The sequence below is a fragment of the Cynoglossus semilaevis genome, chromosome 20 (assembly GCF_000523025.1).
Source record: "Cynoglossus semilaevis isolate Cse_v1.0 chromosome 20, Cse_v1.0, whole genome shotgun sequence".
Taxonomy (NCBI): domain Eukaryota; kingdom Metazoa; phylum Chordata; class Actinopteri; order Pleuronectiformes; family Cynoglossidae; genus Cynoglossus; species Cynoglossus semilaevis.
In genome coordinates, this window is record NC_024326.1 from 12283384 (window position 1) to 12299900 (window position 16517).

A 16517-nucleotide genomic window follows, 5' to 3' on the forward strand; every position below is an offset into this window, starting at 1 on the left:
GGGACTGTGAACAGTGTTTTTAAAAATATGATTTACACTATTCAATCACATCATCCACACCCAGGAAATGAACAGCACAGGGCGACATCATGTTTTCCACTGAAAATAAAAACATAATGTGATTTTTTTTTTTTAATTCACGAAAGTCAACACATTTGGTCGTGTGGGATGATTAATAACCTGTTGTTGTTGTTGTATAACACGATGATTAAACATGGAACAGAATGAGTATATGATTATATTATTATTATTATTATTATTATTATATTATTATTATATTCTATCTAAATTGTCTAATTGATAGCAATGAGATTACACTCCACTGACAGTTTGCTCAAAGTTTTCACTCCACTTCACTGTTTCTCAGATATGTCAGTCATGGTCCTACCTGCAGCAGTGATGATCCACGCGCACAGACAAACTACAGGACAGAGCACAGGTTTGAGAAAAGCCATTTTACAGCAATAACCAAGTTACTTCTCCCTGTGCTCTACTTTTTTGCCATAGCTAAAGTCTAGCAGAAGTTAACCAGGGGATCCGTTGCCGTGGAGATAAGCAGATCCGTTTCTCTGTTGTTCAGTTGTTCCTCCTGTGTGAAGCTGTTCAGTCTGAGTCTTGGGGCGAACAGAGGGGCTCTTCAGGGTTCCGCCTGGGTTTTGCCTGCTGGTCCCTCCCACATGCCTTTTCTTAGATGTGGTCATCCACTGTAAGGTATTAAATTACAATTTCCTCTGAATACTTTTATGAGTGGTCATGAACTTGCACCACACTGACATTGATACTCTGTTGCAGTGTAAAGAGTAGTACCACAGATATATGAGTAAGGGCTTCCCAACAGTGACAGAAACCCTGACGAAAATCATGTGGTTGATTCCTCCTTAGGGAGGAGAGAATGACGCAGGGCGGGATCTTAGTATGCATGAGGCTCAGACGGATAGTTCCCAATCAAATAAAAGAAAATCTTTCTTTATGAAATTAAAAAAAAAAAAAAAAAAATCAAAGCTGTTTTTCTATATATAATTTATTTGTTCCTTCATTCGTCGCTTCACACTCGAACAAATTAGTTTCAGGTTTATTTAAGTAAAGTATTTATTTAGGTCTAAATAACCAAATACTGGCCGATATTACCAGCTAACAGTTATCAGGAATCTTTTCTTTGCTTGTTTTTAGTAGAGATGCTAACCTAATTTTTCTTTTGTTTTTCTTTACGCTTTTCTCGTCTAAACACTTCTTCAGTGGTGTTTCTATTTGTCTTCGTAGAATTCTGCAGGTTGTTTATTGCACCAGGTCTAAACCTGCCTCTCAAACGTAGGCAGATGATAACATCTTTAAGGCTTTAACAGATTTAACATTTTTTTCAAACAACTTCAGGAAAACGTGATGTTTCCTCTATTTTCAAAATGGTTCAATTTTATGGCACAAAAACCTGACATAGATCAACACTTATTTAATGATGAAAGTGTCAGAAACGCCTGAGATTCGTCTCTTAGTGATTTTGTTTTTTAAATCAGTCAACTTTTGCCCTGTGAGCAAATCTTTTCCCCACAGCTCGTTGTAACTTTTTTTCATTGAATGTGTTTGTATGAATGTGTTGCAAAATTCTAGGATTAAGTGGATAATGGATGTTATTCACTGCTTCATAAGCAGCAAATTTTTCATTTGTTTGGACCTTTTATCTTTATGATTTATAGAATCTTCTATTGCAGGGAATGACATCGTAGAGAGAGTAGCTGTTGCGACATAAGAGTGTTGGGGGATGAGAGTTAGAATTCAGGGTAATTCCCACAAAAACCAGGGGGAAGGAGCATCAGCTTATTATTAGTATTCCACGGAGTTTTGTCTTGTCCGAACTTGAGCCAACTTTTTGTTCCCATGTAGTTTGTGAGCTACTTTTAAGTTGACCAGATTGAAAATTTTGTTTATTTTGTACAACCTCCAATAGCACAGAACAATATATGTATTGTCACTATGTTAGCGTTGCATTTACTTCTTTAATAACTCTAATGATTTGCCTGCATTAACTTTGTGATTGACAGGTTCATCACAGTCCACCTATTGGCCAAACCATGATGAAACACTTTCATCAAACCACAACTCTAACAAATTATACATTTAAGTAAATAATGCAGTATTACACATATTTTACGTTGTTGTTTGTCATATATTTTATACATTTGTTCGTCAGCAAAATTTCTGGAAACTTCCAGTCAATGTCTCCAAAGAAACCGAAACAAAAGGCAAGAGAGAACAGAGTAACAGAGTAACCACGTTTTTAATAAATGTTGAAAGTATTTATTGTTCCATGGAGAGCTCCTCTGAGAACATAAGCAACTTTTAGCCTGCAGAGACACAAACACTGCTGCTCGACAGCTGCCTCTGTGGAAATCACATTTTACATGGATTTCCTTTTGTCTGTCCACTGAAAGCTATGTTTTCATTTTCAGTGAGCTGAAAACACAGTGCTGGGACTTGTCAGTAAGAAAGTGGCTTTAGAAATGTGAACTTTACACTACATTACTCTCCTTTTAAAGTTTCCAAACCAGCCATTGCGTCTAAATGAACCTTGAAGAGCATTTTTGACGATAATCGCTCTCCAACACTGTTCTATTAAATCAACAAAATAAAGTCGACAATTAAAAAAAAAAAAAAAAATTAAAAAACCCCTAAAATTAAAAAAAAAAAAAAAAACTTCAAATTACCTCTAAACTTAAATAAGCAAGCAATTTCATAGTACCTTTCCTCTGCCGTCTGCTTATTATCCCCCTGAGAGAGAAGAGCTTGGAATTAGGCCAAGGAATGTGGGACTGAAAAAAGTGAAATACCGCAGCTCTAGCAAAGTGTGTCCTGCGTTTTTGTGGGAATTGGTGAAGCATGATTTTTCATCTGTGAAGGACTGAGGGCATTTAGTTGAGAGCTGCAGTAAACATGTGGACAGATGTTTATAGCAGTGTGGGAACATTTTAGTGCTGTGTATGTTGTGTTTGGATATTGTCTGACTAAACACAGTGTACACAGACGGAGACAGTGTTGTGTACGTTAGCATCACTTCACCTGTGAGCTGCCCATAAATGTACAAACTGTCTTTTACCAAAGTTTCACTCAGTAAAGACTGTTTACTGGAGTCAAAATATTGGATGTCGTCATCCTGTCACAACTCCAGGGTCTGTTTGGAGACAATTAAAACCAAACTGAGAAAAAAACACACACAAACAACAATTGTTTTGCCAAAGAAACCAAAGTATCCAAGAAGTCCCCTTAAACCTAGGCCCCTAATGTGCAGTTCATTTGTCAACACTAAAAGGCTTTAACGAGCCGCATGGTGAAGGAGTGGTTAGTGCTCTTGCCTTGGTTTGATTTTGGTCATTAACTGAACAGTCTTTTTTCTTTAGATGTTGCAAGTTCTCCTGATGTGTGCGTGAGTTTTCCTCAGGCTACTCTGAGGGAAAAAGAAAGAAAAAAAAAATGGAGGATGAGGTGAACAGAGACTCTAGATTAATGTTTGTTTCTCTGTAGATGTGGCTGTGATCGACTGATGAACTCCAACGTCCAGGTTGTACCGCCCTAACCTGTTGATTGTTGGGATTGCAACTAACCTGATCCTGCAGTGCTGAGAGGGATTAAACGGTAGGAGATGAATGAGTGATTAAATGAATCAATGAATAAAAGGAACAGCACTAAAATCCAGCTCTATTACTCACAGGTAAACATAGGTTTTAAAGTCAGGTAGCGTCATCGTTTACATGAACAAACCGCATTTCTATCCTGACTAATGTTTATTAATATGTATTAGAAAAATACATGATTTACTTAGCTGTCATCAATGACCAAAAACAGACCAAGATGAAAGCCTTGTGAAACATATAAACTGATTGTAAATGTAGACTAGACTAGATAAATATGTCTGACCTGATCTACTATTATCTAACCTGTCATAGAGCAGCACAATATTGTTGTGTTGTTATTATAATACAAAAACAAAGTTAGTGACTGTGCACATGTGATTTAAATCAGTGTCTGATTTAGGCGTGAGTGTCTATGGTTTTTGTAGATTAATTAATCAAACTGGCTCAAAAAAGGGAGCTTTTCCACCTCTGCTCTTGCGGCCCTAGAGAAGGTGCGGTGGCCCTTTAAAAATGGACCTCTCCATCGTTTTGAATGGGGGAGAACCGTCTGTCCAATGATATGTGACTTTACCAGGTAGTTTTCCAACAGACATGCTTGGATTTAAGGGAGACCATTTACAGAGTGTGTATTTATGCGTGTGAATAACGACCGCAGCTCTGTCTAAAGCATTGGCTTAGCATTTAGCCATGGTTTGCACCCCCCGCTCACAGCATCACTGTCAGGGCAGACGCTGAACTCCTGGCAGCCGCACAGGGTCAATGCAGCCAGGCGAACAGGAAGTGTCGTTTTTAACTTCAAAATAAAAGTCACAGCTGAGAAAATGAAATCCATGAGTTAATGGAACGAGACCGCTGTTTGTGTGAGAGACAGCCATTGACCACATCACGAGATTAACACCACACAACTGCTGGTAGTGTTTACCTCGATGTTACCTACAAGGTGATACAGAAATGCACTGATGGAATTTCTTAAAAGCCATTCTTTCTTTTTAAATAGAAATATATGGTTGATTGAATTTAAAAGTTCTCAATTAATTTAAATCATTATAATCTATGTTTATAAAGTAAGTGATTCGTAGATAGGCAGAGTGGGCCTGTCACAAAATGGCACATATATAATTATGAAGCATCAAGAAAATAAGTTGTTGTTAGGAGCCTTGTTACATAGTCTTGTCGCTGCAGCTTGAAATCGAGCGTCTCCGGCCCTTATTTTGAAATGTCTGACCGGAAATGCAGCCTTGTTGACGTAGAAAGTGACGGCGGTGCTGCTGGCTGGGAACAGGATGCTGTCAGGCCGAACATACGCACCGACCTAACGGAGAGAAACCGCAGCTGCTGTGGCAGCGGCATCCTTTGTTTTCTGGAGCCGGATTAGCAGGTAAGAAAAACAAACATCTACAGGAGATGTGGTTCACTCGTCTCTTTCCGTTTTACATAAATGAGAAACGTACGTTTGGGTAGACTATTTTATTCTCCTTGAATTGGCACTCCTGTCGAAAAAAAATGGCTATTGTGCGGTTTTCCTGTTAGACAGGCAGCAACGCTGGGGCCAGTGAATCAGAGGATACGAGGATGAAGCTCACACTGTGGCCGCTGCTCGGTTATATAAACAATGTAATGTCATGGAGCTGTGGTAAAGCGTGGACACCAAAGTGCTCTCTCCTTCAGAGGCTGCTGCTGTGGCGGAGAGGGTTTTCTATTTAACTGCACCACCGCAGGCGCTCTCTCACCTACGCAGGTGTAGTTATTGTCGGTGTGGTGTCATGTGGAGGAGAACAGCATCAACAACAGCATCAGCATCAACAACAGCAGCAGCCTTAACTGTCACTGCCTTTTCTCTGTAGTGCCATTGTGCCTCATCTTCTTTTTATTTTGCATCTTTCCTTTTTCTGGACACAAAGGGCGGTTACTCCAAAACATCTTTTGCAAGAAATATATACTTATAATAATATATATTAACAAAAGAATTTAAAACAAAATGCACAACAAAATCTATGCATAACTGATGTATAGGATTTGATGATTGTCACACGGTTGAATGGAATTTGGATTTATTATGGTTGCAAGAAATTGAGAATACATGTGCAGCCACTGTCAACAGACGGATCGATATTCTTTGAAATGTCAATGAAACTCATTCCTAAAAATCTGCATATCTGCTGATACCTTTACCAGTTCGATTCCCCTTTTCAGTCTCTCACATTCTTCACATTACACATACTTTATAAGAATGTACTTTGCACAATAAAGACATCTGTAAAATACCATGTTAGGATGTGCAATAAGTATTCCACTCCCCTAAAGGAAGGAATCAAATAGCCTACGATGTGACTGGAGTTATGCAATACTGCTGCTGCTGCTATTTATTTAAGCTTGAACAGGCATTAACAGCATCTACGACTGGTCGAACAATTTTTAAAAATCTGGATATCATAACAATTGGAGAGTGATTAAAAGAAGTAAACATAAATGATAAATAGTATCATGTCATTTATCTAAAAACGTCCTGTTGTAGAAATGTTTTTGTTTTTTTACCTGTAAAGAGGTTAGATAAACACTTTTTTTATTTTTTGTGTGAAGTACTTGCTTGTACTGCATTTTTTTCTGTCACATTCTTTCAGTTTCTTCCTTGTTTTTCTCACAGCTTCACTCTGTCACACGGCGTTAGTGAGTTGGCCGAGCTCCTTCTCACTGTTCCCATGACTTAACTTAAAAAAAAAAAAAAATGACTGAATGGATTTTTTCTCAGGGCATAAATTTGTGGCTCTGATTATATCACAGTTTTAGTATTTGTCCATTGTTTTCTATTAGATACTGCATTGCTGTGATTTTTGTGGAGGTCACTTTTGAATTTGTGGAATGTCATCACAAGGTGGATGGTGAGACCTGCAGTGTGGACCCCATGGAGTGGTCATCAGGATTAGAATAGTGCTGTATAAAGTGAAGCCCATTACATCATTTAATAGGTGACAAACACTGTTGTGTTGAGTCCTGACTGTGAAGACCACGGAGGAGGAGAGAAGAGAGATGCCTCAATACAACAACTCTTTAGACGCTATGTTAGCGTTACATAAGACAGATTATTTTTCTCTGAACATCTACACGACTGAGTGTAGCGGTTGAGAACATCTGCTCCGTACCACGTGGACTATATCACAGCTACTGGGGATGTACAGATTGGAATTGTTTTTTTTTTTGTTTTTGTTTTTTTGTCATATACAAAACTTAAATGATGCTTCGACACAAAATTGTCTCCTCATAGTAAGTTATTATGACACATTTCCAGCAAATGTGCTTATTTTACAGCACTTTTTATACATTTCAGTTGTAAAAGTGATTGCTGTTGAACTTCACACTCAGTTTGTATTCGTCTTAAATTGCTGTCCTGCTTAGCAAAGCTATGAATGTGTAGGAAGTTGGAGCAGGTGCTGCTTCTGACCCAGTTCTACAGTGAAGATATTCGACTGTCTTTATGGTTTGTGGTGTTGTTTCTGACTCTCACTCTGTTTCTCTGTTTTGCAGTGTTCACATCTGTGGTCACCTCAAGCAGCGGTCAAACGGCCGTAGAACGTGTACTACCCTTCAGCCTGTGCTTCCGCTAATGGCCTGTGGGAGCACTGAAATGCCCTCAGAGCTTTTCTCCTCTCATTATATCTCCGGTCACTGCTGTCTCTCTCCTTTGCCCAGACCTTAAAGTTCTACGTTGTTGAGATCACGGGAGGAGGACTGTCAAAGTCAGAGCTGCTCACCCAAATTCATCCTTCTGGCCGAGCAATGCAGTAGAACTTTGGGCTGCATTTCTTTCTACTCTACAGTCGGGCTCCTTTACATGGTCATTACAATGGCCATGAGGAGGGCTGAGTGCTTTGTCTCGTTATAAACTTTTGCCACCTCGTGTCTTCATGTTTTGGGAGTCCTCCGGTTCTTCCACCCTCTGTCAACCCCCCCACACCTGCTGCCACCACGGCCGGCCACCCCGCTCGCCTCGTTGCCATGCCGACAGAGACACTGGCTCCGGACTTGCAAGATAGCAAGGCTTCTGGCTCTGCGACGGCCTTTGGTTCTGCCGTGCCCCTGCGTATCCTTAACAAGGGCCCTGAATACTTCAGACGACAGGTATGTCCACGGAGTTCAGTCTGCACAGGTAGTACTTATTACAGATGTCTGCCAGTCAGAACCACATCAGGAACAGTCCAGTGGTTTTAACTGTCTCTGTTCTTTAGAGCCAGAGGTTTAGTCTCACAAAGGTGGTTGACTTTAAACTCGTCTCCATCACCATGGTAACCTATCCTTGGCTCGTAACTTGCTCAAAAATTCATTTTTTGTCAGCTGAGGGGGCCTCGCCTCCTCTCTGATCATCTCCCCTCCCACGGGCTTTATTATTTTAGGCATATCTGTAGAGCAGAGGTGGGCACGTTTGACAGAGTAGCCAAGGTACTACAGTACCTCACCATCTCCTCTGACAGAACCACACGCTACATAAATAACTTTGACCTGACTTCTCCATGTTCTCCTCCATGTTGTGCTGTCTGCCAACCTGTCAGAGTGTCGCTACATTTTTTTAGCTTCTGTGTCGTGTTGTTAGGAACTCACATCTAGCCACAATAGAAAACCTACATTTGTTAAAAGTGTGAAATTGACATGATTTCCTGTTTACCTGAGAGAGAGTAGTGAACGATAATAATAATTTTTTTAAAAAAACTGTACTTACTGTCTTCTATTCTACCTGTGCATCATTATGGAAGGGTTTAATGCAGAAGCAGATGAAGTGAAGGAATTGACTAAACGCAGAAGTAAATTGTTGCCAAAGTCCACCCTCTAGTGGTTCAACTGAAAAGCTTCATAATGCAGGATAAAGGCTAAATGAATGCAGTTTACTAGAAATGTGGACAGTATTGACCCAATATTTGTTTGGTTAAATATCTGGCTCACTGGCCATAGTTTGCCCATGTCTGTGTGAGAGCCAGGTCCAATTGTCTGGTGTCAGAATTGCCTACACCAGGAATGTATATTGATGATAATGTGTTTGTTACATGTCTCAGGTGGAACCCAACCCCAAGCGCCTTAGTGCAGTGGAGCGTTTGGAAGCTGACAAAGCCAAATACGTCAAGAGCCAGGAAGTTATCAACGCCAAGCAGGAGCCCATCAAACCACCTGTGCTGGTCAAGCCTGCCGTCTGCCACACCCTGCTCTCCAAGAGAGGCTCAGGGATTAGTGGTGGTGGAAATGGAGGTGGGATAACGTTTAAAGCATCCAATAACAACGCCAAGTCAGACAAATGTGGGACTAGCAGCAGCAGCAAATGGGAGAATTTAAACCTTGAGATTTTGAAAAATCTGCTGAACTCATCGTCCTCTTCCGGAGCAGGATCTGAAGGACTAGGAGGCGGAGCTAAGAGTGCTGTGATGAGGTCATCAGGTGCAATGACCAGAAGCTGGGCATCCTCGGGGTAAAGTCATGTGCTATATTTACCTAAAGCTGTGTCTTAATTCATGGACTGCAGTCAGCGGTACCACCATGATCACAAACATTAATGACCGAATGTTTAATATTGCACGCACAGAATTCTGGGAAATTTTGGTCTGTGTATTATCTGTATTTAACGGCTAATGACATTCTGCCGGTGCCAAATTGGAACAGGTCTTAGTCGGGGCAGATACAGATGCAACCCTCGAAATGAGACACAGTTACTGTTTTCCCTGCAGTTGTTGCTGCTAACACTAGCAGACTCCAACACCAACATAAGGTCCTCCTGGTTTATCCCCCGTCATACCTCAGGGTTAATGTTAGAGCGACTAAAGCTGCTTAACAAATGAGCTGAGCTGTAGGTTGTCAGCTGACCTGAGGACGTCGCTCACATTTAAATCTGTTTCTCACTCACATCAGACACCAAACAGGCAGGAAGGTCTGCACAGTGGCCCAATGACAGTAGCCTCACAGTACGAGCACCAAAGGTGTGTGTGCGTCCATGCTTGAGCAGGTGGCCTCATGTGCAGCTTGCATGGTCTCGCCATCTGCTGGTGGGTTACCTGCAGTGAATAGGCCGAGGTGTGAATGTACATTAGAGCGTTGTCTGTCGGTACATGTGGACTTGGCATTGACCCGCCAACACTTGCCGAGTTGTACCCAACCTTTGACTCTGTGGCAGCTGCGAACAATCGGTAGGTAGGTGTAGCACAGGACGCAGTAGTTAACGACAGGATTACTCATTAGTCACTTGTGTTACTATCAGAACACCCATCTTCACGTCCGTGTGGGTGTGGCATCTGTCCCAGACTGCAGTGCACCAACAGACGTAGGTGACGTTTTAGATTTCTCCTGTTTTTGCTCCAGTGGGAACATGTCAGTGTTTGGTTGGTCGCTTTCTACAAAATGTATTTTTAAAAAGTAGTATTTGACGTACAATACAGTTTCAAGACATTCTGAGTGATGTGATGTCACCACTCTGAACACACACACACAGGCGTACACACACACTACATCGTATTTACTGTTATGACCTTTTTATTCTCCTGCTCAGGTGAATAAATGGTTTTACGTTCTGTAAAACTCTTGAATTGAGACACGTTTTTATTCACAGCGTAAAACATTCCACCCTGTAGTAGTGGCTCTGCTGAATACACACACAGATTGATGGAGTTTTGCTGCATTATGTAGAATCCTGGACCCTGACGTATGCGCTCCTTGAGACGTTTGGTCGGACAAACATCAGTGCTGTTGTCTTTCAGTGACTGATGGTTGAGCTGTGTTTAGAAAACACACAGCTGGAGTTTGAAGTATCTGCGTCAGACGGTGTGAGGCAACATAGTCAGAAGTTGAAACAAACAGATGCACAAAGTTTAGATGGACCAGATGGTGGTCAGCAGCGTTTTCATTTATTTATTTATTTATTTTATCAGCTGGCTGATCGACAGGCTGCTGCTGACAGAGGTTTTTGGAATGATGCTCAGTCTTAGTGCTGAAACATATTGGTCCAAAAATCACATTAATCCACATTATGAAAAGGCACATGTGTCAGGATGAGGATTTCATAAAGGAACCAGACTGGAGAGAGTTTTAACAAGTTGTTGTTACTAGTAAAGTAGTCATTCTCTCATTATATGTCTTCTTAACTAATATAATGTCTAGAGAAAAAAACATTAGATGTTTTTAAGCTCATTGTTTTTTAATCTACTTATTTCTCCTCTTTTTTGTTCCCAGGATACCGTTAACGTACAGATCTACAATCACACTAAATGAACAGCCACCAGACCTGGCCCCCAGTCCCTGCACCTCACACTCCCTACGCTCCTTCTCCCACTCCCTAAAGGTCCTTCCTATCACCAGCGGGGGGCGTCACAGTCCACAACAGTTAGAAAACCTCAATCTCAGCAGACGTGTCCTGGATGAGGGACGAGTCGGCGATCGCTCTCGTTCTCCGCCACTGCTGCCCCTCAACTCCCACTCCTCCTCCGATCTCCTGCGGCTGTGCAACGGCAAACCCCTGCGCAGCGCTCGGTCCAGCAGTTCTTCAGCTCCACCCCTCCCTCCAAAACCTAAGTCGGCTTCTCTGCCTCCTCCTGCACTTTCTTTGTCATTGCCTCCTTCTCGACCAACTCTCTCCCCCCTAGCCTCCGACAACACGCCGCAGTCCTTATCGTCTGATTGTGAAAACCCTCCCCACCCCCCGGCCGATTCTAATCAGGAGCCGGAGCTCGGCTCGTCTGTGGCTCGTCGCTCCTCGCTGCACAGATCAAAGTCAGACCTGTCAGACCGTTACGCCCGCGCCGGGGCCGATGTGGAACGCTTTTTTAACTACTGCGGCCTTGACCCTGAGGAGCTCGAGGCAGTGACCCCAGAAAACTTTGCGAGGGCCAACTCGGACATTGTTAGCCTGAACTTCCGATCGGCCTCCATCATCTCCTCCGAGTGCGACCAGTCGCGGCGCTCCTCTAACGACGGGCTCTCAAACGGGGACGATGCTGAGGACGAGGAGGAGGGCGGAGAGCGCGTGCCTTACGGCATCTCGGCGGTGGAGCGAAACGCCCGAGTCATCAAGTGGCTGTACAGCATCAAACAGGCGAGAGAAACACAGAAAGTCTCCCACGTCTAGGAAACAGCTGCACAGCTCTGGAAATGGACACAAATTCACTACGTTTTGAGACTGAACATGATGCTGAACTGACATTTTATTGAAAAACTGTTGAAGATGGACAGAGGTGTGGTAGGTCTGACCAGGTGAAATGTAAAAACAAATGATTTAAGCTGAGAAAAGTTATTTTAAGAAATAAGGACGAGGACTTTTCTGCTAAGAGATGATGAACTACACTAAAAACACACGCAGAGGAACAGGGAAGAGAGGAATATGAACGTTATATTCAGTCTGGAGAAACAATGTAAATGACCTTAAAGGTTAAACAAACACACAGTTTCAACCTATAAATAGAACATTTGTTTGTTCAAAGAACAAAAAAAAACTGCTTACAAACCCATAAAAAACACCACATCACCACCAATCAGCTTTGACTTTTAAATCATTTCTGTGTTTTGTTTGAAACACAGACACCACATCCTCACTAGATGATGCCACTACTTCAAAGCCTCTAAAATGAGACTCCAAATACACAATTTATTGTTTTTTACCTATTTTGGTATTTTCTACATTTCCATTTCCAGTTGTGTTTACGTACAACATTCCACAATAATAATCATAATAAGAATTCATAGTTACAAATGATCAAAAAAGATTTGAGATGGATTTTTTTGTTTTGTTTTTCTTTTTGCCTCAGTTTACAGTATAAGACGTTAAGTTTAGAAAATGTATTTTTCTTCCTGTGAACTGCCATCGTCTGCTCTCTCCACAAATGTCTTCAAGGTCCGTGGACAACAATCAGCTTTTTTTTTGTACTAAAGCAAGAATAATTTGTACATGTTTCCTCGTGCAGAGAACAAAACAGAGAGTGTGATTGTTATTAATACGACTCTTTACGTTCTCCAAATGCTGACGAAGAACGACGTGCATCCCTTTAAGTTCTCTGGGAAAGACCTTGTCCTTTTAGTGTGTGAAGGTTCTGAAGACCCCAGCAGCTTCAGTAAACAGTCCTCAGACCGTTAGAACTCAGTTCCATTTAAACTTTAGCTTGACAAATCGTTAGTTATTTGAATAAGTCGTTCAGGAAGATGCACAAAACTCCAGCTTGGCTAAAAATAAATTGTGATGCAGTTGTGACAAACATCTTCACCTGGTGTACAGTAGGTGTCACTGTTTCTTGTCTAATTCCCAACCTGTGGGTGCCGTACTGGCACAGGGCCATGGGTCAAAATAATTCATTTTACTTTTTCTTTTTTTTTGATTGAATAGACTAAGTGATACATCATAAAAAAGCTCACTGTGTGGTGAACATTTATTATAGAAAAAAGTGGTGAAAGAGTGACTTTAAAATGGGACAAAGTCCTGTAATGAGACAAAGAACAAGAGTCGTCTATATTTCATAAACCCACCAGGCCCGCTCTGCTTTTATAATTTGTTTTTATATCAGTTGTATCTTTTTTTACCTCTTTGTTTGCTACAACTTGAAGTCTGTCGGTCTGTTTTGAACCTCTGCTCCGAGGTTAAACTGTGAATAGGTGTTTCCACTCTGACTGGGTTTGTTTTGTTTATTTGCATGAGTAAGATGGTAGAGCTGGAGTCTCCGTTGAATGAACGTGATGCTGTGGAACAATATAATAGAGACCAAACTCCATCTGACAAGAACTAGAAAGGTAGTGATGCTGATTCACTGTGTGGTCATTATGACGTCAGCAGGTTTAGCACCGTTCTTCTTACTTAGACTCATTGATAAAGCTGTTTGCAACGATGTGGCAAAAAACTCCATGAAACCCAAATGTGACAATTGGAGGCGTGTGTGTGTTTGGTCTGTGGAGCTGTACGGTCATGAAAACATCATGGTCGGACTAAAGAGTGTGTGTTTCCTGTGATAAACACTTTGTTAGTCCATTTCAGTCTCCTCTAAAACATCTGTCAGACATTTCTGGAGCAGTTCCTGTAGACCAGAGGTCTCCAACCACTGGGTTGTGGGTCAGTGCTGGGCCGTTGGTCATTTGTTACCTGGCTACCACGAATAAGTAACACATTTTTTTTGTATTTTATTGAACATGACCAAATTGTTTTTGTTCAAACCTCTGACTAATTTCCCTCTTAATTCCAGACCCAGGTCAAAATCAAACTCTTTCTGTGTAATATGTGCTGTTCAGTATTATGTTGGGTTTTACCTTTAAGCACTTTATACTTGTGTTCTATTGTATTATTTTATTTTCCCACCCAAACATGGGCCACAATATTGTGGAACCTAGAACCGGTCCGTTGTGCAGAGGCGGTTGGAGACCTTTACCACATACAGTAGATACAGGAAGTCATTATTCCTGTTTAGTTACAGATGTGGAGCAGCAGTGGGTTTATTTCTAGCCACCCTGCTGTTAAATAAAAAAAAGTCATTATTAAAGATGTGCCAAATATTATAGGAATTGTATTTCTCTGCCTGTGCTACTATTTAAAAGTTTAACTTTTGGTTTAAAAAAGTATGCCAAGCAGACAAACATTTCTATGACAACTTGAAAAACAATCATAATTTACTGAAATAACAAATCTGTTTCTCTTGAATATTCTGTGTTTCCATCACAGAATCCCTTCTTTACACTAGGTCCCAAACTGAAAACTGGATTTTTTTAAAAAAGTGACAGTCCTTGCAGGGGAATTTGATTTAAGCATCATCAGTTACAAGTCCTCAACATGATAACAGTGAGGACACAGGGCCGGGATAAAAAGTGACAGGGAATTTGATTTGAGCATCATCAGTTACAAGTCCTCAACGTGATAACAGTGAGGACACAGGGCCGGGAAGAAGAGGTTTCATCAGCTTCTCTCTGTCTGACATCAAACTCTTCAGAAATACAGAAGTCACACACCCTCAGGATCAGAGCGTTCATTAAGACAACAGTGTTGTTGCAGCATTGTCATTCTCCACTGACTAAATCCATATAGTTTGTGTGTGTTTGCATGTGTGTTGGACTTGGTTTGATAGATGGAGTTCTTCTGTTGCACTTTGTTTTATTTCTGCCCTCCTCTGTGTGTACACGTGGTAAGACGATGTAAAATAAGCTGTGTTCCATTTCAGTTTCTTCTGTCTGAAGGTTCATGTTTACAGAAGATTGTGCAGACTGTTCTACCCCAGCGTTGTTTAAGAGACATGGTGTTGATTGTGTTTAAAACATAAAAACTATGATTTTTTTTTGTATTGTTAAAAAACAAAAAAATACAACCAAAACATGTTTGTGGTAAGTTTATTTTGCATTATTTCAATAAATGTCCTGTTTGCCATCTTTTAATGCCTGTGTTTTTTATCTGTTGATTGATACTTTATTGGGTAAAACAGTAATTTAAGAATCACACACTCATTTATTGTAGTATTCATTCATTTTCTTCCAAGACTTATTTTTCTCAGGGCTGCAGGAACGAGGCGGGGCCAAATCTTGGCAGTCGTCAGAAAACCACATGTATAGACAAACACATTAACATTCACACATTTGTGTTTTTGGACAATGGTAAAAAAACCCATTGTCGAGCCACTCCTTTATTATTTCAAACTGTTCTTTTGAAAACAATATTTTTTTCACCACATTGTCTTTATTGTCTAATCTTCACTGCGTTCCGCTCCTGCCATAATGTAACAAAACGTAATCTTTCTAGAAATCTGATTCGCCTGTGTGCCACTAGAGAGAGCTCAAGGACTACTAGTGTATATACGTTTCCCACAATGCACGCCTCCTACCTCTTACGTCATATCATTGCGCCACAGCAGTGCCATTAGCACAAAAGCTAAAAACAGCTAACCGGAACATACACAACATGTCTCTGACGGTTTGGATGTTTTCTTATTTTTCCGTGTCGGACGACAAAACTGTTGCAATTTACATGTCGACCAACATTTCCTGAGCGGAAGGTTTAGTTTCAGCACGAAACATTTATTTCGTAGTTTCAAAGTTCGCCGTCGGAGTGAAGTTGTTTCGTGTATGAAGTGAGTATGGATGCACTTTGTTCCGTGTATGAAGTGAGTATGGATGCACTTACCCAATTTCATCATATTTACACCAAACATTAACGAAATACGTTTGGAAAAGTAAAATGTGAGTGAGTTGTCTTGTTTGTTTTAATCTTGTTCGGTGGACTCAACAAGCTGTGTCTCAATTGTTAAGGTGAACACAGACAATGCCTCATTTTTACCCAGCGGTACAGTAGATTGTGTCATAGTTAGCCTGCATAAATGGTTTAGTTCTATGATAAGTCCTGCATTGTTGCACCTTCCACCCCTATTTTGTGTGTTGGTGGGTGAATGTGGTACACTTGACATTTAAAACAATTAATTAATACAATTGTTTTATGGAAATCAGATGAGTCTGTGCATGCAAGAGGAGACCTTCCATCACTGCTGTCAACACCTTCTACAGCTATCACAGCAGCTGAGAGATGGATGGAGCTGGGAGTCTGCCCAGGTGGGTCTAGGCAATTTGTGTAGCTTGATGTTGCAAAAAAAAAAATTCCTCAAATGTCTTTACAGTTTTTACAATGTGTCTGTCAGAAATAATTTTTCTTATTTCGATGGGCTATAGCAAATCTATCTATGTATTCTATTAATTTAATAAATATTTTTTCTTATGGATAAATGTTGAAACACTGTACATTTATGAAACAATTATGTTCCTAATGATTTTTATTGTGTTTTGAGGTCAGGGTTGTCTGGAGGGTTACTTGAAGAAGACTGTTGTCAGGTCAGCTGTCATTAAATCAAACCATGTCTGGGACAAGACAGAAACTACTTCAGACTCTGCATCACACACTTCCTGTCATCCACATCCTAA

At 40.8% G+C, this 16517-nt stretch overlaps 4 protein-coding genes across 5 annotated transcripts in view; 3 read left to right on the top strand and 1 right to left on the bottom strand.

Annotated features, from left to right (window-relative positions):
- The window catches only part of LOC103396647 (tissue factor-like), a 4243-nt gene extending 3617 nt beyond the window's left edge, over positions 1–626 (bottom strand). Inside the window, exon 1 of the mRNA XM_008334819.3 lies at positions 389–626. Within this exon, the coding sequence (XP_008333041.1) occupies positions 389–455 (67 nt within the window). The 5' untranslated portion in view covers positions 456–626. The remainder of the gene's footprint in view (positions 1–388) is intronic.
- The window catches only part of LOC103396645 (uncharacterized), a 19876-nt gene extending 18895 nt beyond the window's left edge, over positions 1–981 (top strand). Inside the window, exons 17-18 of one of the 2 annotated variants that reach the window (XM_025066146.1) lie at positions 368–439; positions 581–981. The gene's annotated coding sequence lies outside the window, so the exon portion shown is untranslated. Of the gene's footprint in view, positions 1–367 lie in introns of both variants that reach the window. The other variant, XM_025066145.1, reaches the window with a different exon arrangement.
- Positions 982–3645: 2664 nt separating this feature from the next.
- Positions 3646–14319, top strand: fam110b (family with sequence similarity 110 member B). Its single transcript, XM_008334814.3, has 4 exons — positions 3646–5001; positions 7146–7739; positions 8666–9072; positions 10824–14319. Exons 2-4 carry the CDS (start codon positions 7617–7619, stop codon positions 11713–11715), a joined length of 1422 nt encoding a protein of 473 aa, XP_008333036.1. The 5' UTR covers positions 3646–5001; positions 7146–7616; the 3' UTR covers positions 11716–14319.
- A 791-nt stretch (positions 14320–15110) lies between these two features.
- The window catches only part of atg10 (ATG10 autophagy related 10 homolog (S. cerevisiae)), a 3928-nt gene continuing 2521 nt past the window's right edge, over positions 15111–16517 (top strand). The window contains exons 1-3 of the mRNA XM_025052448.1: positions 15111–15676; positions 16050–16151; positions 16390–16512. Of these exons, the coding sequence (XP_024908216.1) occupies positions 16050–16151; positions 16390–16512 (225 nt within the window). The 5' untranslated portion in view covers positions 15111–15676. The remainder of the gene's footprint in view (positions 15677–16049; positions 16152–16389; positions 16513–16517) is intronic.

Excerpts from the sequence above, each read along its gene's own strand:
- fam110b (XM_008334814.3), top strand. The coding sequence starts at position 7,617 with ATGCCGACAGAGACACTGGCTCCGGACTTGCAAGATAGCAAGGCTTCT. Across the intron at positions 7,740-8,665 it reads CTGAATACTTCAGACGACAG|GTGGAACCCAACCCCAAGCG; the intron begins GTATGTCCACGG and ends TACATGTCTCAG. Across the intron at positions 9,073-10,823 it reads AGAAGCTGGGCATCCTCGGG|GATACCGTTAACGTACAGAT; the intron begins GTAAAGTCATGT and ends TTTTGTTCCCAG.